The sequence below is a fragment of the Oryctolagus cuniculus genome, chromosome 19 (assembly GCF_964237555.1).
Source record: "Oryctolagus cuniculus chromosome 19, mOryCun1.1, whole genome shotgun sequence".
NCBI classification, from domain to species: domain Eukaryota; kingdom Metazoa; phylum Chordata; class Mammalia; order Lagomorpha; family Leporidae; genus Oryctolagus; species Oryctolagus cuniculus.
The window spans coordinates 49,678,814-49,700,944 of record NC_091450.1 but is presented as its reverse complement, the minus strand read 5'-3'; the positions used below and the strand labels follow the sequence as shown (position 1 = coordinate 49,700,944).

The 22,131-nt window shown below is 59.2% G+C and overlaps 2 protein-coding genes across 6 annotated transcripts in view; one reads left to right on the top strand and one right to left on the bottom strand.

Moving 5' to 3' along the window:
- The first annotated feature begins 225 nt into the window (after positions 1-225).
- NCF1 (neutrophil cytosolic factor 1) lies at positions 226-8,455 on the top strand. The gene is given in 11 exon segments (NM_001082102.2): positions 226-369; positions 1,484-1,564; positions 3,136-3,211; positions 3,312-3,477; positions 3,771-3,826; positions 5,400-5,522; positions 5,947-6,054; positions 6,237-6,354; positions 6,585-6,692; positions 6,781-6,926; positions 7,680-8,455. Coding segments are annotated over 11 exon segments (1,176 nt in total). The 5' UTR covers positions 226-297; the 3' UTR covers positions 7,802-8,455.
- A 1,254-nt stretch (positions 8,456-9,709) lies between these two features.
- Positions 9,710-22,131, bottom strand: part of LOC100339432 (general transcription factor II-I repeat domain-containing protein 2B) — a 52,915-nt gene continuing 40,493 nt past the window's right edge. For all 5 annotated transcript variants that reach the window (XM_070064502.1, XM_070064503.1, XM_070064504.1 and 2 more), the window contains 6 exons: positions 21,268-21,330; positions 18,200-18,274; positions 15,920-16,003; positions 13,314-13,497; positions 13,055-13,083; positions 9,710-11,551 (listed from right to left, as the gene is read on the bottom strand). In XM_070064502.1, the coding sequence (XP_069920603.1) occupies positions 9,933-11,551; positions 13,055-13,083; positions 13,314-13,497; positions 15,920-16,003; positions 18,200-18,274; positions 21,268-21,330 (2,054 nt within the window). In that variant the 3' untranslated portion in view covers positions 9,710-9,932. The remainder of the gene's footprint in view (positions 11,552-13,054; positions 13,084-13,313; positions 13,498-15,919; positions 16,004-18,199; positions 18,275-21,267; positions 21,331-22,131) is intronic.

The following is a 22,131-nucleotide window of genomic DNA, read 5'->3' as shown; positions in this document are numbered from 1 at the left end:
TGGAGAGAGGAAGCCAGTAGCAGGTGAGTCTGGGAGACAGGCAAGCCACGCCCCGAAAAAGTCCCTGTGGGGCCTGATAGGCCACAGAGAGGACACAGCCAGGCTGTGGCTGCACACCTGTGTGTGGCTGCCCATGGCTGCTGCACCCCCCAGAAACCAAAAGGAGAAGCAAAGCCGGCCAGGCCCCCTTCTTCCTCCCCATCCCCCGCACAGATGAGGACGGAAGGAACTTCCTCTTTCTGGGGTATTTAGGGCCTGGCCCGGGGACGGCAGGCACCCTGGAAACGCTGCCCAGCCATGGGGGACGCCTTCATCCGCCACATTGCCCTGCTGGGCTTTGAGAAACGCTTTGTCCCCAGCCAGCACTACGTGAGTGGATCCGGGGCCCAGCCTGGGGAGGACGCGGTGGGGGCAGGGGCGGGGGCTCGGGCCTTGCTCTGTCTGTCTGAGCCCGGGCACCACAGCCTCCCCCTGGGATGACTGCCTGGCCCAGGCGCTGCCCAGCCTCACCCTCTCGGCTCCCGGCCCCAGCCTGGTTTCCGCTCTGCAGCCCAGAACACAGATCCCAGGCCTCTTCCTCCAAGGAGGCCTCCCTGATCAGCTGTGTGTGTCCCTGGGAAGCCTGCACAGGCAGCTCTGCTGGTGGGCTTTTTTTTTTTTTTTTTTTTTTTTGAAAGAGTTACACAGAGGAAAGGCAGAGAGAGAGAGAGAGGTCTTCCATCTGATGGTTTACTCCCCAATTGGCCACAATGGCTGGAGCTGTGCCAATCCGAAGCCAGGAGCCAGGAGCTTCTTCTGGGTCTCCCACATGGGTGCAGGGGCCCAAGGACTTGGGCCATCTTCTACTGCCCTCCCAGGCCATAGCAGAGAGCTGGATCGGAAGTGGAGCAGCCAGGAGTTGAACCGGTGACCATATGGGATGCCTGCACTTCAGGCCAGGGCGTTAACCCGCTGTGCCACAGAGCTGGCCCCATGTTGGGCTTTTCGACCTGCCAGGGGAGCGACACCAACACAGGGGCCGGCCAGTCCCCCGCCTGCCATCATGGGTGGAATAGTGAAGACCAGGTGCCAAGACCTTTCTTCATTTAGAAGTCAGAGTGACAGAGGAGGAGGGAGAGACAGAGAGACAGAGAGACAGAGAGAGAGAGAGACCTTCTATCCACTGGTTCACTCCCCAAATGGCTGCAACAGCCAGGGCTGGGCCAGGCCAGTGCTGGGAGCCCCATAGCATCCGGCTGGGGCCTGATAGGCTGGCGCCTTTTTGCCGTTTGACCCCTGGGACCCTCGAGCCCCGCCCCTGCTCCTCCCGCTTATCCTCGGATTCCTCTGAGAGGCCCATCTTCTTGGCCCCCGAGTGCCAAGGGGGTGCTGAGGCCGCGGAGTTAGCGCCCTATCTGTGGCCCCCGCGGCCCCACAGCCGGCTGCCCCCGCCCCCACCGCAGCCGCGGAAGCCGAACGAGGGCGCGTGCGGGCCTCTCCCCAGGTGTACATGTTCTTGGTGAAGTGGCAGGACCTGTCCGAGAAGGTGATCTACCGCCGGTTCACCGAGATCTACGAGTTCCACGTGAGTCCACGGCGGGGGCGGGGACGCCTGCCCGGCCCCGCCCCGTCCTGCGCACCGCCCAACACCAACTCCTCCCAGCCCACAGCCAAGGCGCCTTCGTTTTACCTGCATCCAAACATGTTGGAAAACTAACTTTTTTATTTATTTAAAGGGCCTAGTGACAGGGAGACAGGAAGATTATTTATTTATTTATTTATTTGACAGGCAGAGTGAACAGTGAGAGAGAGAGACAGAGAGAAAGGTCTTCCTTTGCCGTTGGTTCACCCTCCAATGGCCGCCGCGGCCGGCGCATCGCGCTGATCCGAAGCCAGGAGCCAGGTACTTCTCCTGGTCTCCCATGGGGTGCAGGGCCCAAGCACTTGGGCCATCCTCCACTGCACTCCCGGGCCACAGCAGAGAGCTGGCCTGGAAGAGGGGCAACTGGGACAGAATCCGGCGCCCCGACCAGGACTAGAACCCGGTGTGCTGGTGCCTAGTGAGCCGCGGCGCTGGCCCGACAGGAAGATCTTAATAGCCGCTGGTTCACTCCCCCAAATGACCTCAACAGGGCTGGGCAAGGCCAGAGCCAGATGGGAGCTCCATCTGGCTTTCCACGTGGGTGGCAGGGCCCAAGCACTTGGGCCATGGCCTGCTGCCTCCCAGGGTTTGAGTTAGCAGGGAGCTGGATCAGAAGTGGAGCAGCCAGGACTTGAACCCAGCACCCCAATACGGGATGTGGGCATCCCAAGCACTAGTTTAACCTCTGCTCCAAACACCTGCCCATCGAAGGCTTTTTCTTAAAAGGAAATAAAAGGTGATAAATTGAAGGCTCCCTTAATTGCATACCTGACCTTCAGTGACTGCACACGTGCGGACACACACACACACACACACGCACACACGTGGGCCGGGAAACATGCAGCACTGGCGAGCAACACACATACGTGGCCTCAGCACACTGCCTCCTTGCTTTTATTACCATCACTAGGTTATATATATTTTAAAGATTTATTTCTTTATTTGAAAGGCAGAGTTATAAAGAGAGAGAGAGACAGATCTTGCATCTACTGGTTCACTCCCCAAATGGCCACAACAGCCAAGGCTGGAGCAGGCCAGAGCCAGGAGCCAGGAGCTTCTTCCGGGTCTCCCATGTGGGTTCCCGGGCCCAAGCACTTGGGTCATCTACTGCTGCTTTCCCAGCCACAGTAGCAGGGAGCTGGATTGGAAGTGGAGCAGCTGGGACTTGAACCCGCAGTCATACAGGGTGGCAGCCTAACCTGCTGCGCCACAGCTCCAGCCCCTTAGGGAGGGGGTGGTCTTGTAGACCACGGTGTGGCTGTTGCCTTTCACTCCGAGGGAACCAGGGGGCCAGGGTGGGCTTTGAGCAGAGCCGGGAGAGGATTCTGGTGGGCTGAGCACAGACCAGGGTGGAGGGTGGGGAGGCTGTAGTACCCGCCGTGGCCTGGCGGTGGCGATGTGAGGACGGTGATGCACCTGCCGTTGGCTGGGACCCGGGACACCCCAAGGCTTCAGCCGCTGGGGCGCAGGGGTTGTCCTAAGGAATATCTCCTCCGGTCTTCTCTTACGTCTAGAAAATGTTGAAAGAAATGTTCCCCATCGAAGCAGGGGAAATTAACCCGGAGAGCCGCATCATCCCCCACCTCCCAGGTGAGCACCTGCCCGAGGCACCAGCCCTCTCTTGACCTTGACCTTGCGCGCGCAGGGGGAGGGGGGTGTTGCTCACCGGTTCTCGGGCGCCCCCGCCCAGCCCCCAGGTGGTTCGACGGGCAGCGGGCGGCCGAGAGCCGCCAGGGCACGCTCACCGAGTACTGCGGCGCGCTCATGGCGCTGCCCGTCAAGATCTCCCGCTGTCCCCACCTGCTGAACTTCTTCAAGGTGCGTCCGGACGACCTCAAGCTGCCCGCGGACAGCCAGTGAGTGGCCGCCTCCTCCCACCCCGGGCACGAGGCTGAAAGGGCGGGACCCCAACTCAACCCCAAGGAGCGGCCGCGCTGGCCCTGCGGCCTGGGGACGCCGCGGGTCTCGTACCTCCCCGGCAGGGCGGGGCGCAGGCCCGGGTCCGGCTGCCCCCGGGTCCCAGTAGTTCCCCAGAGCCCCCTCTCCTCGTTGGTCCACTCGCTGCCTCCTCTCGGCGGTAAGTCCTTCCGCGCGTCTACCCCCGGGAGGGCCGGCGGCTGACCAGGCTGCGTGCTCTGCTCTCTCTCAGGGCAAAAAAGCCGGAGACGTACTTGATGTCCAAAGACGCCAAGAGCAACGTGGCAGGTGAGGGGCGGGGCCGGGGAGTGGCTAGGAGGCATGGGCGGGGCTGGGGAGGAGCTAGGAGGCAGGGAGGGGGTGGGGCTGTGGCTGGGCTAGGAGGCAGGTGAGGGGGCGTGGCTAGGGAGGGGCAACGTGCAGGGAAGGGACGGGGCTGGGGAGGAGCTAGGAGGCAGGTGAGGGCGGGGCTGAGGAGGAGCTAGGAGGCAGGGGCGGGGCCGACAGGGCTGGGGGGGAGCTAGGAGGTAGGGGAGGGCGGGTCTGGGGAAGGGGGCGGTGCTGGGGGAGCTAGGAGGCACGGCGGGGGCCAGGGTGGCCAGGCGGGGCTGGGGGAGGAGCAACGTGGCAGGAGAGGGGCGGGGCGTGGGGAGGTGAGGAGCAACGTGGCAAGGGAGGGGGCGGGGCTGGGGAGGAGCAAGAAGGCAGGCTGGGCTGGGGGAGGAGCGATGTGGCAGGGGGCAAGGCTGCGGGAGGAGCAACGAGGCAGATGAGGAGGCGGGGCTGGGGAGGGAGAGGAGCAATGTGGCAGGGAAGGGGCGGGGCGGCCGGGCGGGGCTGGGGGAGGTGGCCATGGGCCACCCCGGAGCCGAGGGCGGGCTGTGAGGCTCTGGGTTAACGCTGGAGGCGTCGGCTCTTTGGGGCGTGAGAGGGGGCTCCTCACCCCCGTGACTGCCGAGCCCAGCACAGACCGGAGAGGCTTGTGGCCGAACGCCTGAGCCCTGAGCCGGCATGGGGAGCCAGGGTTCTTCAGAAGTGGCTCAGGGCCATGGCAGTTCCCAGTCTTGGTTGTACAGCGGTTGTTCCTAACCCCTGGCGTTTAGGGAGCACATTTATTTATTCTAAAGGCAGAGTTACAGAGCGAGAGGGACAGGGAGAGAGAGTGTGAGGTCTTCCATCCGCTGGTTCACTCCCCAAACGGTTGCAACAGCCAAGGCTGGGCCAGGCCAGAGCCAGGAGCCAGGAGCTTCTTCCAGGTCTCCCATGTGGGTGCAGGAGCCCAAGCACTAGGGCCTTCTTCTACCGCTCTCCCAGGCCACAGCAGAGAGCTGGATGGGAAGTGGAGCAGCTGGGACTCGAACCGGCGCCCATATGCGATGTCGGTGTAGCAGACGGCAGCTTTACTCGCTGTGCCACGGCGCCAGCGCAGGCCCTGGTTCATGGGGTCATCAGGAAGTGGGCACTGCAGTGCTGAGGTCCCCAATTGGACAGCTAGGCACACCGAGGCACGGTGTAGCTGAGACGCAGCTGGGAAGCCCAGGGCCAGGGTGAGAATTAGCAGGTGCCAGGCCCAGATCCGGGCTGGTCTGTGTTCATGTGAGGCCCCCAGGAGATCCCACACACCTTGGTGTTGTGAGAGGCTGCTTCCAGCCCCCGCGTGAGTCTGGAATGTACTAGGTGCTCAATGAATCCAGGGGCGCGCACAGCCCAGTGCATTTGCTGCCTTCATTTGCAGGGTGCCCCCCCCCGTCCCACCCCAACCCCTGGGTGCACAGCCCTGCTGGCAGTCCCTGGGGCCTGCCCCCGGGGACCCCCCGCACCGCTGCACTCGCTCACCCCGCCCACCTGCCCTCTGCCACAGACATCACGGGCCCCATCATTCTGCAGACCTATCGCGCCATCGCCAACTACGAGAAGCACTCGCCCTCGGAGATGGCCATGGCCACGGGGGACGTGGTGGACGTCGTGGAGAAGAACGAGAGTGGTCAGGCCCCCGCCCCCTCCCCACCCCGCTTGGGGTCCCGTTCCTCTGGTGCTGGGAGTGAGGTGGGCTGAGCTTCCTACCAAGGCTCTGGCCTTCTTCTGGCTTGTCCCACCCGTGGGGGTGGGTGAGGGAAGACTGGGGGCGCTTCAGTCCCTCCGGGGGCCCTGAACCTGCCCCCCCAAATTTGCCCCAGGGGGTGCAAACTGTTCATTGGGCAAAGGGGTCCCAGCTGTAATGTGTGAGCCTGTGTGTGTGTGTGTGGAGGGGTGATGATCATGGTGTCCAGCGTGGTGGAGGTGCCATCGCCAAATCTGAGTATTGGAGACAAGTGTGTCTGTGTCCAGGCGTCCCCACCACCCCGAAGGCGAGGGAGGCATCAAGCCCTGCCCCTCATTACCGCCCCCCCCCCGCATACTTGGCACAGGTTGGTGGTTCTGTCAAATGAAGACCAAGCGTGGCTGGGTCCCCGCGTCCTTCCTGGAGCCCCTGGACAGTCCTGACGAGCCAGAGGACCCAGAGCCCAACTACGCAGGTGCCCCCTGCCCTCCAAGGCTGTGGCAGGGTGGGGGGAGAGGCAGGAGGGGCCCAGGGGTACGGAGAGAGCAGCAGCTGGGGGAAGCCTGGGTCCCCCACCCCCGAGGAAAGGAAGGGGATTTCGGGCTCCCACGGGGTGGACAGACCCTCCCAATGCCCTGGGCCCCTGTCCTGCACCAGGTGAGCCCTACGTCACCATCAAAGCCTACACCGCCGTGGAGGAGGACGAGGTGTCCCTGGCCCAGGGTGAAGCCATAGAGGTCATTCACAAACTCCTGGACGGCTGGTGGGTGGTCAGGTAAGCGACCCCCGCCCCCACCTCCGCGCAAGCCCACTGGGCTCGGTTTCCATCTTAGTAGCCAGCGCCTGATGAGGTCTTCAGAAAGTTAACAGAAATGCCTACGATGACCAAAAAAAAAAAAAAAAAAAAAAATCATGCCCGGGTCTCCCTTTAAGGCCAGAGGCCCAGGGAGAGGGGCGAGGTCTGTGGGGCTGGGATCTGGCGCCCACCAGGGCCGTCTCTTGCAGGAAGGAGGACGTCACTGGCTACTTCCCGTCCATGTTCCTGCAAAAGTCGGGGCAGGACCTGACCCAGGCCCAGCGCCAGATCAAGAGCCGGGGGGCGCCGCCCCGCAGGTGAGCCGGCCGGGGTCCAGGGGCGGGCCCCTCCTCGCGGCCTCGGCCAGGGGCTCGACGACAGCCTCCCCCGTCCCGCCCCGGCCAGGTCGTCCATCCGCAACGCGCACAGCATCCACCAGCGCGCGCGCAAGCGCCTCAGCCAGGACACCTACCGCCGCAACAGCGTGCGCTACCTGCAGCAGCGCCGCCGCCTGCTGCCGCCCGGCCAGCGCGGCGCCCAGAGCCCGCTGCGTGAGTGACGGCGGGGGCGGGGAAGGGGGCGGGGCCAGGGAGGCGGGGCCTGGGCCGGCGGGAGTCCTAGAGAGCAGGGTAAGGCGGTGCCGGGAGCCCGCGGCTTGAGTCACGGCGGGGGCGGGGCCGGGGGCGGGGCCGGGCAGGGCTCTGGGGCGGGGTCTGGGCGGTGGGAGTCCTAGAGAGCAGGGTTAGGCGGCGCCGGGAGCCCGCGGCGTGAGTGACGGCGGGGGCGGGGCCGGGGAGGCGGGGCCTGGGCCGGCGGGAGTCGAGAGAGCAGGGTAACGGCGGGGCCCGGAGCCCGCTGCGTGAGTCACGGCGGGGGCGGGGCAGGGGGCGGGGCCAGGGGAGGCGGGGTCTGGGCTTGCGGGAGTCCTACAGAGCAGGGTTAGGCGGTGCCGGGAGCCCGCGGCGTGAGTGACGGCGAGGGCGGGGGCGGGCAGGGCTCTGGGCGGTGGGAGTCCTAGAGAGCAGGGTAAGGGCGGGGCCCGGAGCCCGCTGCGTGAGTGACCGCGAGGGCGGGGCCGGTCTCTGGGGCGGGGCCAGGGCCGGCGGGAGTCCTAGAGAGTAGGGGCGTGCTCTGGGGGCGGAGCCAGGGGAGGCGGGGCCTGAACAGGTAGGAGCCCTAGAGAGCAGGGTAGGGCGGGACCGGGGATGGACTCTAGGGGCGGAGTCAGGGCAGGAAAGGGTGGGGCCAGCGCGGGAGGCGGAGTCAGGGCGGGGCTCTGACCTGGCCGTGCGGTCTCCCGGCAGAGGAGGAGCCGCGGCCGCAGAGCACGAAGCCGCAGCCCGCGGTGCCCCCGCGGCCCAGCGCCGATCTCATCCTGAACCGGTGCAGCGAGAGCACCAAGCGGAAGCTGGCGTCGACCCTGTGAGGCCGCGCCCTGCCTGTATACGCTTGTACATAGCACGGGGCCTGGACGCCCAAGGACAGTCGCCGGGACCCTAGCTCTGCAAAGGCAGCGCGGCCCGAGCTCCGCCCCGCGGGTGTTTCCAGAATGAGGACAGAGGGCTGGGGGATTGCTGGGGAGAAGTTCGGTGCGTGCCGCCCAGCCTTGGGCAAGAGCACTTTCGCAAGGGCGCGAGGAACTCCAGTCCCCGCTGCCCGCTGATGCGGACAGGGGCCGCCTGCACGCACTCCACTCCACGGGGAGAGATCACGACAGGATGGGCCCGTGGGGCGGGGTGGGCCCAGCTGTATTTGGGTGAGGTGGTGGTGGGGTCCTCTGACCACTCCCAGAGACCCCACTCCAGTTGGGAAAGTGTCCCTGGAAGCCGATACTCCTCGATGGACAGAGCCTGGCCGCTGACTCCGGCATCGGTGCCCGCCCTGGGGAGCCTGGACCGGAACGCAGAGCTACTGGGGCGCAGGCCCGGCCGTGCATCCGGGGCAGGGGCTGTGCAGGACCCACAAGGCTGGTCTCCCAGACTGCTCAGGGCAATAATGGGACCCCCAGCCCCAACTCCTCTGCTTGTACGACCGCAGTTACAACCTTTCCATTAAATAAATAGATAGAATGTCAGCATCATTCGGAGTGTTGTTTTTCCTCCAAGCTGAAGATAACGCCAAGAGGCTGAGGGGTGCTCGCTGTGGTGCCGTGGGCGGCGCTGCTGCTGGGGGCGCCTGCATCTGGAATCAGTGGCTGGGTCCCGCGGTGGAGGTGGCCGGAGTTCTGGCAGCCCTGCCCCCGCTTCTGATCCAGCTGCTGTTGCTGCTTTTTTCTTTAATATGAAAGTCAGAGTTACAGAGAGAGAGAGAGAGAGAGAGAGAGAGAGAGAGAGAGAGGTTTTCCATCCGCTGGTTCACTCCCCAATTGGCCACGATGGCCGGAGCCACGCCGATCCGAAGCCAGGAGCCTCTTCCTGGTCTCCCACGCGGGTGCAGGGGCCCAAGGACTTGGGTCATCTTCTACTGCTTTCCCAGGCCACAGTGGGAGCTGGATCAGAAGTGGAGCAGCCAGGACTAGAACCAGCGCACCCGTATGGGATGCCAGCACTGCAGGTGGCAGCTTTACCTGCTACGCCACAGCACTGGCCCCATGTTTTGTTTTGTTTTGTATTTATTTATTTGAAAGTCAGAGTTACACAGAGAGAGGAGAGGCAGGGAGAGAGAGAGATCTTCCATTCAATGGTTCACTCCCCAATTGGCCGCAATGGCTGGAGCTGCGCCTATCCCAAGCCAGGAGCCTCCTCCAGGTCTCCCACTCGGTTGCAGGGACCCAAGGACTTGGGCCATCTTCTACTGCTTTCCCAGGCCACCACAGAGAGCTGGATTGGAAGTGGAGCAGCCGGGTCTTGAACTGGCGCCCACATGGGATGCGGGCGCCCAGGCCAGGGCGTTAACCCGCCACGCCACAGCGTTGGTCCCTTAAGGGTTTTGTTTTTTTAAAGAGAACCTCGGCCTCCACTTGCTCTGTGTTTTGTAGCCTAGGTTACTTGTTTTTTTTTTTTTTTTTTTTTTTTTTTTTTTTTTTTTTTTTTTTTTTTTTAATTTTAGGCTGGGTTTCCTTCCAGTTTCCCGTAAAGCGGGAGACAGGTAATACAGGGATACCATGTGTGTGACTCACCGCCAACCGATTCCGGTCAGACTTGCAACACGCTAGAACGCACATGGGACCCCAAGAGAACAGGGGAGGGGCATACGTGGGCACATGCAGCTGTCAAGGAACACACACACACACACACACACACGTGTCTGTTTCTCTGCTGACACTTCTGGACATCCAAAGCCCCTGGGGCTCAGGCAGACGACACGGAAGAACGGAACAGGCTGAGCCCAAGGCTGTCACCTCGCGGAGAAACAACTAAACTTCTCTGGATTTTTACTGAACTCAGAGGAGGCATAACGCATCATACAGACAGGCCTGGTACCGCAAATAATGACATTTCCAAGTGGGGAAAAAGCAACAACAACAACAAATAAGCATGGGGCTACCTCGTAGTGGATTTTCTCCTTTTGCGACCGGACGCCCAGGGTTCCGCCACGCGGGGCTGGGGCGTCCTATCTTACGTGGCCACGTGGAGCACGGAGTCCCAGGGCGCTGTCTTGAGCTGGGAGCAGTACTCCGTCTTACTCAGTTTCATGATGGCGAAGAGCTGCTCACAGATGTGGGTGCTCCCGAACATGGAGAGGACCTTGGCGCAGTGGGCCCGGAGCCTCGGGTAGCTGCTGCACAGGTGCCTGTAGAACTCGGGCACCCCCACCTTGTCGTACTTGGCCTTGAGCAGGGTGTTGCACTGCAGGTCGATGACCTCCAGCTGCAGGTCCTCCCGCACGCAGTCCACCGTCACCGAGAAGGGCGCGCGGAACAGGGCCAGCTCGCTCTCGCACTGCTGGAAGTCGGCCAGCCGGCTCTGGAACTCCGCCTTCAGCTCGGCGATCTTGGGCAGGTAGCTCAGCCCGTCACGCTCGCTCCTGGACACTGACTTCAGCGTGGGGAAGTGGGCCAGGTTGTTCCGGGCCAGGTGCGTCTCCCACAGGCACAGCTTGGCCAGGAAGGCCCGGATGAGGTCGTACATCTGCGTGACGAGCTGCGAGTGGCCCTGCAGGGCCAGGCTCAGCGTGTTGAGGTGCGTGGTCACGTCCACCAGGAAGGCCAGGTCTCTGATCCAGTCCCCCGAGCTCAGCTGGGGCAGCGGCTTGCCGCGGGACGACATGAAGGAGTCGATGTCTTCCAGGGACTCGAAGAACCGCTTGAGCACCAGCCCGCGGCTGAGCCACTTGATGCCGGTGTAGTAGAGGAGGCTGCCGTACTGGCTGTCCAGCTCGTAGAGCAGGGTGCTGAAGGCGCCGTGGTTCAGGCCCCGCGAGCAGATCCAGTTCACTGAGCTCACCACCACCTCCATGACGTGGTCCATCTGCAGCTTGCGGGCGCACAGCGACTCCGGGTGAATGATGCAACACACCGACTTCAGCTCCGAGCCCCCTCCACGGCTCGCGGCCACCTTGGACCGCAGCTTGGTGACCAGCCCGTCGCTGGCGTCCACCATGGCCGGCGTGCCCGTGGACGCCACGCTCACCAGTTTGGACCAGTCGATGTTGAACTTCTTCAGGCTCTTCTCCACGCGCACGAATGTCTCCTGCGCCGACCTGCTGCCGGTCACGGGCACCGTGTCCAGCAGCTCCTCCGAGGCCTCCAGGTTCTCGTCCACGCCGCGGATGAACAGGGCCACCTGCGGGGTGTTGTTGATGTCCGTGATCTCGTCGATGGCGATCGAGTAGGCCACGGACGCCCGGATCTTCTCCCGCAGCTTCTCCCACAGGCCGCCAGCTACGTCCTCGGCAGGCGGCGCTGGTGGCACCCCCGCCCCGCCGGCCCCGCCCCCGGCCCCGGCCCCGGCTGGCCCCGCGGCCTCGGGCGCCCCCAGCAGGTACTGGCGCAGCCCCCGGCGCAGCCCCCTTTTGAGCTCCCGCAGCTTGGCGTCGCGCGTCTGCTCCGTGTACTGGTCGTAGAGCTCGCTGTGGTTGGTTTGGTAGTGGCGCCGCAGGTTGTACTCCTTGGACACAGACATGCTCTGCTTGCAGATCAGACACGTGGGCATGTTCTGCACCTCCACGAAGAAGTACGCCCGCTCCCACTTCTCCTGGAACACGCGGCCCTCCTGGTCGATCTTCCGCTTCCCCACTTGGGAGAGAGACACGGCGGTGAGGACACACAGCTCAGCAGCGAAGGCCCGGGGAGCGAAATCCAGGGGGCTGCAGGGTGGGGCGTGGCAAGGCGCGGTGGGTGTGGCTACGGAGGGGTGTGGCTTTGGGCGGAGAGGGGCGTGGCTAGGGAGCGCCCTGAATGGGCTGGGCGAGGAGAGGCGTGGCTAAACGAGGGAGGAGGTGTGGCTGGGAAGGGGTGCGGCAGCTGGGCTGGGAGGGGCGTGGCAATCGGGAGGGGGCGTGGCACACCGGGGGTGGGGTGGGGTTGGGGGGCAGCTGAGTGAGTTCAAGATTGCACCGTGCCGATGTTTCAAATTTAAAGAAGCATGCGGGTAAACAAGATACACAGATATAGAAGGGGACTTCAGAAAACGCAGGGGAATCTGGAGACAGAACGTCAACAGGTGGTTGCCAGGAGACAGGGGCGGGAACGGGAAGTGACTGACAGTGGGTAGGAGGCTTCCTCCTCCTCCAATGCTGTAAGACCGGGGTGGGGGGCAGTTGTGCAAGGCTGAAACCGAGCTGGCAACCAACGCTGAGCTGCACACGCGACTCGAGTGGGTTTGATGCTGTGGAAAGGGCGCCTCCATAAAAGCACTAAATACCAAAACCGGTCATTGCACGGGCAGATAAGGACTGAGCATGGCAAAACAACGCTTTGGCCTTCAAACTGTCAAGTAGGAGGCTCCCCGGTGGCTCAAACTCCAGCGGGCATGGCCGCATCCGCCGGTCTCACCCGCCCTCGAGAGCACCTGCCCCCTTGTAAGGGCCGTGTTGGGTTTGGACGTTGAGAACTCTTAACAAGCAGGGTGCTCAGCCCCTGAACAGCTCAACCCCAGCACTGCAGGGCTGCTGGGAGCCGCAGCTGGGGGAGTCGGCTCGGGCATTTGGCCTAGACACCCACATCCCGTACCAGAGGGCCAGGCTGTGGCTCTACCTCCAGCTTCCTGCCAATGCGCACCCTGGGAAGTGGCAGAGGACAGCTCAGGTTCTTGGGTCCCTGTTCCCCAGTGGGAGATCAGGGTCGAGTTCCCGGCTCCCAGCTTTGGCTTTGGCCTACCCCCTAGTCTTTGCAGGCACCTGGGATGAACAAGTGGAAGTGAGCTTTCTCTCTTTGCCTCTCCCAGAAAATACAGTGAAAAGAACCGGCTGGGGGTGTGGTAGGGCAGGTGCAGGGAGAAGAGGTGAGGTCACAGTTGAGGGTGCCGTGTGCGCTGGGTGGCCAGGCAGGCACCATCGACCAAACTCATACACCGTGACTGTGGCTATGCGGTGGCTGCCAGCGTCATCAGACTATCGTGTGAGCCTTGTACAGGCGATGGAGCAACAGCTTCCTAACACGCGGGAGAAGGTCAAGTTCAGACAGAGGGCCGCATGCGCACTTTGCTCCCCGGCTCCAGAAGTGAGACCCCTGCGGGGCTGGGGATGGTGCTGCGGGGGCTGGCGGGGTGGGGGGGCTCTCTCTGCATGCGACACTCACCGTTACTCAGTTCAAGTCCAGGCAGCGGCCTGCAGGGAGAGAGACATCGGTGAGTACAGCGCTAGGTGCTGAGTGGCACCTCTGTGCCGGGTGCAGCGGGCACCACGGAACGGAGCAGGGACCCACGCTCAGCAGCAGGGGGCGCTACAGTGAGTGGGACTGCAGGGACCCGGGCAGGGGGCGGGGGACACCTGCTGGGGCAAGCTGCCCTGAGCCAACCGGCTTGGTTCTCCTGGCTGAGCGGGGGCCGCTCACTCACCTGATGACCGTGAACTTGATGAACTCGGCGGCATCCAAGATCCTCCGCATGGAGCTGATCTCCAGGTAGCCGGGGGCTTTGAACACCACCCCCGGGGGCATGCCGTCAATCACCACGCAGCCAGGGTTGAAGGTGATCTTCCTGTAGGGGACCTTCACGGGGAAATCCACGCCGATCGCTTCACCTGTGACGAGACATGCGGCGGAGTTTCTCACCTGGTTGCCCCAAGCCACACCTGGTCTTTCTGAAGCTGTTGCGTTTATTTGAGAGGCAGAGATACAGACAGACACAGAGAGGGTCTCCCATGTGCAGGTTCGCTTCCCAGATGCCTACAACAGCTAGGGCCAGGAGCTCCATCTGGGTCTCCCACGTGGGTGGCAGGGAGATTCCCAAACACCTGCTGCCTCCCAGGGTGGAATCAGAACCCAGGCACTCGGGTATGGGATGCGGGTAACTCAGCCAGCACCTTGGTGGTTGTCCCAAACACCTGCCGCACAACTCATCTCTGACACCAAGATTTTAAAATCGCTCACGGGCCATGACAACCCTGGGGACCTCCTGTTATTACTCCACTCTCAGCCGTCCCATGACAGACTTGACACTGGTGCGAGTCAAGCAGGCACCAGTGTCTCCATCCATGAGGTACCAGACTTTTCAGAAAGCTCATGGAGAATGGAATCAGAAGGTAGCTTTATTTTGGTGCAAACTATGTTGGAAATCCATGCAGAGGCAAGTTCATGGAAATGTGCATTATGAAAAATCTATGTGTTGGGCCGGCGCCGCGGCTCACTAGGCTAATCCTCCGCCTAGCGGCGCTGGCACACCAGGTTCTAGTCCCGGTTGGGGTGCCGGATTCTGTCCCGGTTGCCCCTCTTCCAGGCCAGCCCTCTGCTGTGGCCAGGGAGTACAGTGGAGGATGGCCCAAGTGCTTGGGCCCTGCACCCCATGGGAGACCAGGAAAAGCACCTGGCTCCTGGCTCCTGCCATCGGATCAGCGCAGCGCGCCGGCCGCGGCGGCCATTGGAGGGTGAACCAACGGCAAAGGAAGACCTTTCTCTCTGTCTCTCTCTCTCACTGTCCACTCTGCCTGTCAAAAAAAAAAAAAAAAATCTATGTGTGGATTTCGAAAATCTCTGCACCAAAATAAACTAATTTAAAAAAAAAAGATTTATTTGAAAGGCAGAATTATGGGGAGGGGGGGAAGCAGGGAGGGAAAGAGAGAGGGGTGGGGGCGCTTCTGTCAGCTGATACACTCTCCAAATGGCAAAAACAGACAGAGCTGGGCTGATCTGAAGCCAGGAGCCAGGAGCTTCTTCCGGGTCTCCCACATGGATGCAGGGGCCCAAGCACTTGGGCAATCTTCCACTGCTTTCCCAGGCCACAGCAGAGAGCTGGATTGGAAGAGGAGCAGCCAGGACTCGCCAGTGCCCACACGGGATGCCAGCGCCATAGGTGGCAGCTTTACCTGCTACACCACAGCGTCGGCCCCAATACAGTTACTTTTAATTCCATTTATCCACACGCTTTGTGAAGGACCCTGGTAGAAATGACCATAATATCATCCTGGAAGGCTTTTGTGAGGATTAAATGATTGAGCCACACACCGGGCACAAAAAATAATACTCATCCAAGATAAGAACTTAATAAGTCTAAGACAGCTATTATTGTTGTTGTTATTATTATTATTAGTGCTTCCATGTAAAATCTATTTAGTAAAAGTGTACACTAATGTTGATCATGACTGGGGTGGTACTGAAGATGCAGCTCGGGGCACCCACCTGCACCCCCGAGTGCCTGGGTTTGAATCCTGGCCCCGCTCCTGGGAGGCAGCCATTGACGGCTCAGGTATTGGGTCCTTGACATCCACCAGGGAGACACAGATGGAGTTCCTGGCTCCTGGCTTTGGCCTGGCTCAGCCCTGGCTGGATTGGGTACCTGGGCAGGGCACCAGCAGATAGGAGGTGTATTGGTCCCTTGCTCTGGCTTTCAAATAAATATAACAAAATTTTTAAATGAAATGTGCTTTTTAAAACTTACATGTATTTTTTAAAGATTTATTTTATTTGAAAGGTACAGTTAGAGAGAAAAAGGGGTGGGGGAGAGAAAGAGGGAAAGATTGATTTTTCCATCTGCTGGTTCACTCCCTAATTTGCTGCAATGGCTGGGCTGGGCTAGACTGAAGCCAGGACCCAGGAGCTTCATCTGGGTGCAGAGGTCCAAACACTTGGGCCATCTTCCACTGCTTTCCCACGTGCATTGGCAGTGAGCTGGATGGGAAGTGGAGCAGCCAGGAATGGAGCCGGTGCCCATAGGGGATGCTGGTGCTGTAGGCGGTGGGCTTTACCTGCTATGCCACAGCGCCAGCCCTATGAAATACTTCTTTCTAAAAGAATGTTTCAGGGCCAGGTTGTGTCGTGGGTAAAGCCACCATCTAGCCTAGCCTAGCCCAGCCCCGGCTGTTGTGGCCATCTGGGGAGTAAACCAGTGGATTGAAAATCTCTCTCTGTCTCTCCCTCTCTCTCTAACTCTACCTTTCAAATAAATAAATCTTTTTTATTTTATTTCAGGTATATAAATTCTGAATACGTGACAATACAAAAACTTACCAAATTTTCGGCTAAAGAGGTCATTGACTTGTTCTCTTAGCTGTTTAATCTTTTCGATGCTTGACACTCTCTGTTTCTCATTGTCTAAAATAATGAAACAAATAAACAAACCAGGATTATTAATGTGCCCCCGGCCCCCACCAAACAAACAAACAAACAAACAAAAAACCAAAGCTGTTGGAAGAAATGCTCGTTAGCAATGGGAAGGTAGCTTACCCGGCTTCTCATTCAGTTTGCTCTGAGCAACAATGAAGTGTTTTTATTTTATTTATTTTTTATTTTTTATTTTATTTTATTATTTTTTTTTGACAGGCAGAGTGGACAGTGAGAGAGAGAAAGACAGAGAGAAAGGTCTTCCTTTGCTGTTAGTTCACCCTCCGATGGCCGCTGTGGCCAGCGCGCTGCGGCCGGCGTACCGCGCTGATCTGATGGCAGGAGCCACGTGCTTCTCCTGGTCTCCCATGAGGTGCAGGGCCCAAGCACTTGGGCCATCCTCCACTGCCTTCCTGGGCCACAGCAGAGAGCTGGCCTGGAAGAGGGGCAGCCGGGACAGAATCCGGCACCCCGACCGGGACTAGAACCCGGTGTGCCGGCGCCGATAGGTGGAGGATTAGCCTAGTGAGCCGCGGCGCCAGCCTAACAATGAAGTGTTTTGGAAATTTGCCAAGTGGAAGCCATTGTACATGACAGAGAATTTTCCAAATGATGACGCCAGACAAGCACACTTCACACCACCTTAGGGAATGTTTTTTTTTTTTTATTTTTTTTATTTTTTTGACAGGCAGAGTGGATAGTGAGAGAGACAGAGAGAAAGGTCTTCCTTTGCCGTTGGTTCACCCTCTAATGGCCGCCGCGGCCGGTGCGCTGCGGCCGGCGCACCGCGCTGATCCGATGGCAGGAGCCAGGAGCCAGGTACTTCTCCTGGTCTCCCATGGGGTGCAGGGCCCAAGCACCTGGGCCATCCTCCACTGCACTCCCTGGCCACAGCAGAGAGCTGGCCTGGAAGAGGGGCAACCGGGACAGAATCCGGCGCCCCGACCGGGACTAGAACCCGGTGTGCCAGCCCCGCTAGGCGGAGAATTAGCCTAGTGAGCCGCGGCGCCGGCCGGAATGTTTTTCAAGATCCCGCAACATAAGGATGTCCACGGCACCACGGTAGGAATCTTAGCCCATGCAATACGACAAGTAAAGGAAATGAGTTAGGTGGGGATAGTTTCCAGCACTTGAAGAAATCTGATTCTATTGGATTTTTTTTTTTTTTTAACAGGCAGAGTGGACAGTGAGAGAGACAGAGAGAAAGGTCTTCCTTTGCCGTTGGTTCACCCTCCAATGGCCACCGCGGCTGGAGCGCTGCGGCCGGCGCACCGCGCTGATCTGAAGGCAGGAGCCAGGTGCTTCTCCTGGTCTCCCATGGGGTGCAGGGCCCAAGGACTTGGGCCATCCTCCACTGCACTCCCGGGCCACAGCAGAGAGCTGGCCTGGAAGAGGGGCAACCGGGACAGAATCCGGCACCCCTACCGGGGCTAGAACCTGGTGTGCCAACGCCACAAGGTGGAGGATTAGCCTACTGAGCCGTGGCGCTGGCCTCTATTGGATCTTGAATAGCTGAAGCAAACACATGGCTCCAACCCCCACAGGCATAAAGCACCGTGTGGAAACGTCTCTCGCCTCTCTCCCGCCCTTAGCTCTGCTTCCTTCCCTGACCGTCTCTGTGCCTGGATTCTTTCCCGTCTTTCCAGATGTGTTTTCACACTCACACAGGTGGAAAAGGAGAGTACTTCACGACGGGCAGCAAATGAACTTCACCCCGTGGCCACAGTCCCAATTCTCTGGCCGCAGGAATCTCCCAGACAGACGCTCTCATGTGGCCAGGAGAAGCAGTCTATCTGACGAACGGCGCCCGACAGTAGTGGGATATTTAGTGCACGGCAAGCTGCAGGCTGTTTTGTGTTTTTGCATTGCTCTCCCCTTGTTGTCAGGACGGACGAGGCAAAAGCCAGCGCCATGTCGTGAAACGCTTCGGTCAGAAGGGAAAGTGTGTACTCTGGGCTCTGCAACGTCACGAATTACGACAAAGCCGCACGGAGCATCCATACCTGGGACAGAGACCTATTATGACAAAGCCACATGGAGCGTCCATAGCTGGGACAGGGACCTATTACGACAAAGCCACATGGAGCGTCCATAGCTGGGACAGGGACCTATTACGACAAAGCCACATGGAGCGTCCATAGCTGGGACAGGGACCTATTACGACAAAGCCACATGGAGCGTCCATACCTGGGACAGGGACCTGAACAATGTTCAGCTCTTCCACGCCTGCTGCGGAATTTCCAATGCTGGATGAGTGTGTGTCTGCAGAAAACAAAGCAGAGATGAGACGAGAGCGCAGGGGTCAGAAGTCACAGAACACGAGGCCGACTCACCTCTAAACAGGTCAAATGTCACCCTGATTAGAAGCCCAGACTGTATTAAAAGAAAAAAAAATTAGGGGCCAGCGCTGTGGCGCAGTGGGTTAACGCCCTGGCCTGCAGTGCCAGCATCCCATGTGGGCGCCGGTTCTAGTCCCGGCTGCTCCATTTCTGATCTGGCTCTCTGCTGTGGCCTGGGAAAGCAGTGGAAGATGGCCCAGTCCTTGGGCTCCTGCACCCGTGTGGGAGACCCAGAAGAAGCTCCTGGCTCCTGGCTTCGGATTGGCGCAGCTCCGAACATTGTGGTCATCTGGGGAGTGAACCAATGGATGGAAGACCTCTCTCTCTCTCTCTCTCTCTCTAACTCTTTCAAATAAATAAATCTTAAAAAAATTTTTTTAAATGTTCCAACATTTATTTAAAAGGCAGGACAGAGAGAGGTCCCCACGTGCATAGAGTAGCACCCTTTTATCCAGGATTTTGCTTTTCACGGTCTCGGTTGCCTGTGGTCTGAAACTGTTGTGTGGAAAGTTCCAGAAAGAAAACAACTCAGTTTTAGAGCATGTGTGGCTCTGAGACAGTGAGACTGCAAGCCTCCCTGGAGGGGAACCACCCCTTTGGTGGATCTGCACAGACGCCCCGCCCCGTTGGTGTGCAGTGGGATCTCAGCTATGGGGGGGGGGGGGCGCCGGGGAAGGGCTTGTGTTCCAGCAGCCCTGGGGGAGGAGCTGGTGCCACGCCGTGCACCTGTGCCCTCCCACGTCATCACAAGAAGGGCAAGCGTATCTAGAGGGAGAGACTATAGTCGCTCTGTTTTCTCATGAGGCACGGCTGTTAGCCTCTGTGCCTAGTGTATAAATGGGACTATATCACGGGCATGGACATACAGGAAGCACTCTGTGGTTTCTGGCGCCCGCTGGGGGTCCTGGGACCTACGCCCCGTGGATAAGGAGGGGCTGTTCTAATGGTTGGACGTGGTCTTACATAAGTGTGCAGATGGCAAACCAAACACATAGGACATACTAGTTTGTAAGTGTTTTGAATAACATAGCCTTTTTTTTTTCTTAAAACAATTTATTTCTTTGAAAGGCAGAGTGACAGAGAGATAGATCTTCCATTTGCTGGTTCACTCCCCAAAATATCTGGGACAGCCAGGGCTGGGCCAGGCTGAAGCCAGGAGCCAGGAACTCTATCCTGGTCTCCCACATGTGTGGCAGGGGTCTGAGTCCCGGCTGTTACACTTCCCAACTAGCTCCTTGCTAATGCGCCTGGGAAAGCTGCAGAAGACGGCCCAAGGGCTCGGACCCCTGCACCCACGTGGGAGAACAGGATGAAGCTCTAGGCTCCAGGCTTTGGCCTGGCCCAGCCCTGGCTGTTGCAGCCATTTGGGGAGTGAACCAGCAGATGGAAGACCTCTCTCTCTCTCTCTCTCTCTCTCTCCCAACTCTGCCTTTCAAATAAATAAATACACTTTAAAAAATCTGTTTAAAAAAAAACACCACCACCCCATATTAAAATCAAAAGACACAACATCCTATTAATCAACAGAAAATCTTGCAGTACAAGGTAGCTGCAAGCATTATGGCCATGTTGACCGTGCCACATAAATTCAGCCGAATCCAAGTCCAACATCTCGCAACGAAGTCAGCTGTGGTCTCGCACTTTGCTTTGCGTTTGTTCCTGTGGGGCTCGATGTTTTGGGTCTGCAGGCCAAGAGGTAACAGGAAACAGAAGGTGGGATCTCTATGATTGGAAACTCAGGGGAGGCTGAACATGACTCCATGTAGCCCATGAGCGAGTGCAGAACCAGGTGGTAGAACAGGCAGCACGTCTGGGTGGGACAGGTGCCAACAACTGCCAATCAACCAACAGCGGGCGGGCAGTACCTGTGAACCCGAACCCCGCGTTCCCTGCTCTGGAGCAGTGAGCCTTGGCTTTTGGCTAAACAGGAACTCCTCCATCTGTCAGGAGTGAGCTGGATGTAGTTCAAGGTCATGGGTGTTTACCGTGCAACAGGAATGAGGGTGTGGGGCCACAGGAAGAGCAGCGCAGACCCCAAGGATAGAACCAGAGGCCACATTTTTCAAGGACATGTTGGATTTTGTGGAAAACAGCAACAAAAAAACTTTTGAAGAGAGACCCGTGACCGCTGGCACCTTTGCAGGGACAGCTCCAAGGGGTGGTGATGCCGTCAGGGGCGTGCAGGAGCCACAGCCAGCATTGCTTTGACAAGTCAGCAGCCGAGAGGTTTAAAGTGCTGACGACAATAAGAAATTTCTCAAAAATAATAAAACCAGGTATGAGCGTTTAGCAAGGGAGTTAAGACGCTGTTTGGGACTCCCACATCCTGCATCGGACTCCCTGGCATTAAGCCCTGGCTGTGTCCATAGCTCCATCTTCCTGCCAGCGTGCATGCTGGGAGATGATGGCTCAAGTGCTTGGGCCCTGGCCATCCACAGAGGAGACCTGGATGGAGTTCAGGCTCCTGCCTTGGGCTTGGCTCGGCCCTGGCAGTTGCAGGAATTTGAGGAGTGAACCAGTAGGTGGGAGGCCTCTGTCTATCTTCCAAATAAATAAATAAATTATTATGAATCGCCACTGGTGGACAGGGACCCACGGGGACTGTGTGGTCCCTGAAGAATTTGCAATCAACTCAATTGGCTTTACCACGATTGAGGAATCAGGTCCACGCAGTTGTGCAAACCACCCAGCTGATCCACCCCCTTCCGTCTTTCCTCCCTTGTACCGAGAAGTGTGGACCTTCTGGGACCAGTGCAAGCTCGCATGGTGTACCCGCGTTGCCTGCCATGCCCCGAGCACTGGGTCCTAGCAGTGGGGCTGCTGGACTCGGTAGCACGCACCAAGACCCACCGCACGCCTCCTGCCCACGACAATGCTCTGAGAAAGGATCCAAGTGACTGTGACCAGGCCACTGACCTTCCATTTTCATGTCCGCTTCGGGGTCCTTGTTTCTTTCTGGAGGGACCGGCTGAGTAGAATCTTGAAAAAAAAAATTTCTAAAATGACCTCCATTATTATTATTATTATTTTTTGGACAGGCAGAATTAGACAATGAGAGAGACAGAGAGAAAGGTCTTCCTTCCGTTGGTTCACCCCCCCCCCCCCAAATGGCTGCTATGGCTGGTGCGCTGCAGCTGGCGCGCCACACCGATCCGAAGGCAGGAGCCAGGTGCTTCTCCTGGTCTCCTATGCGGGTGCAGGGCCCAAGCACTTGGGCCATCCTCCACTGCCCTCCCGGGCCACAGCAGAGAGCTGGACTGGAAGAGGAGTAACCAGGACAGAACCGGCGCCCCGACTGGGACTAGAACCCAGGGTGCTGATGCCTCAGGCGGAGGATTAGCCTAGTGAGCCATGGCACCAGCCAACCTCCATTATTAAGTATTCTCTTCATATACCCACAGCTTGCTGCCCCCACCCCCAGCAAAGGAGCATATCTTGGCCTTTTACATAGTGTACAAGGTGGACATCTGGTGTAATGGTTTAAGGCACCACCTGGGAGGTCCACATCCGGTATCGGAGTGCCCAGGTTTGACTTCTAGCTCTTGTCCTGATTCCAGCTCCTGGCTAATGCACACCCTGGGAGGCAGCAGGTGATGGTTCGAATGCTTGGGTCCCTGATACCACATGGGAGACCTGGATTAAGTTCCAGGCTCCTAGCTTCAGCTTGGTCCAGCCCTGGCTGTTGTGGGCATTTGGGGAGTGAACCAGCAGATGGAAATCTCCCTCTCTCTCCCCTAAATAAATGAAAATAAATAAAAGTGAAACAAAAATCACCAAATA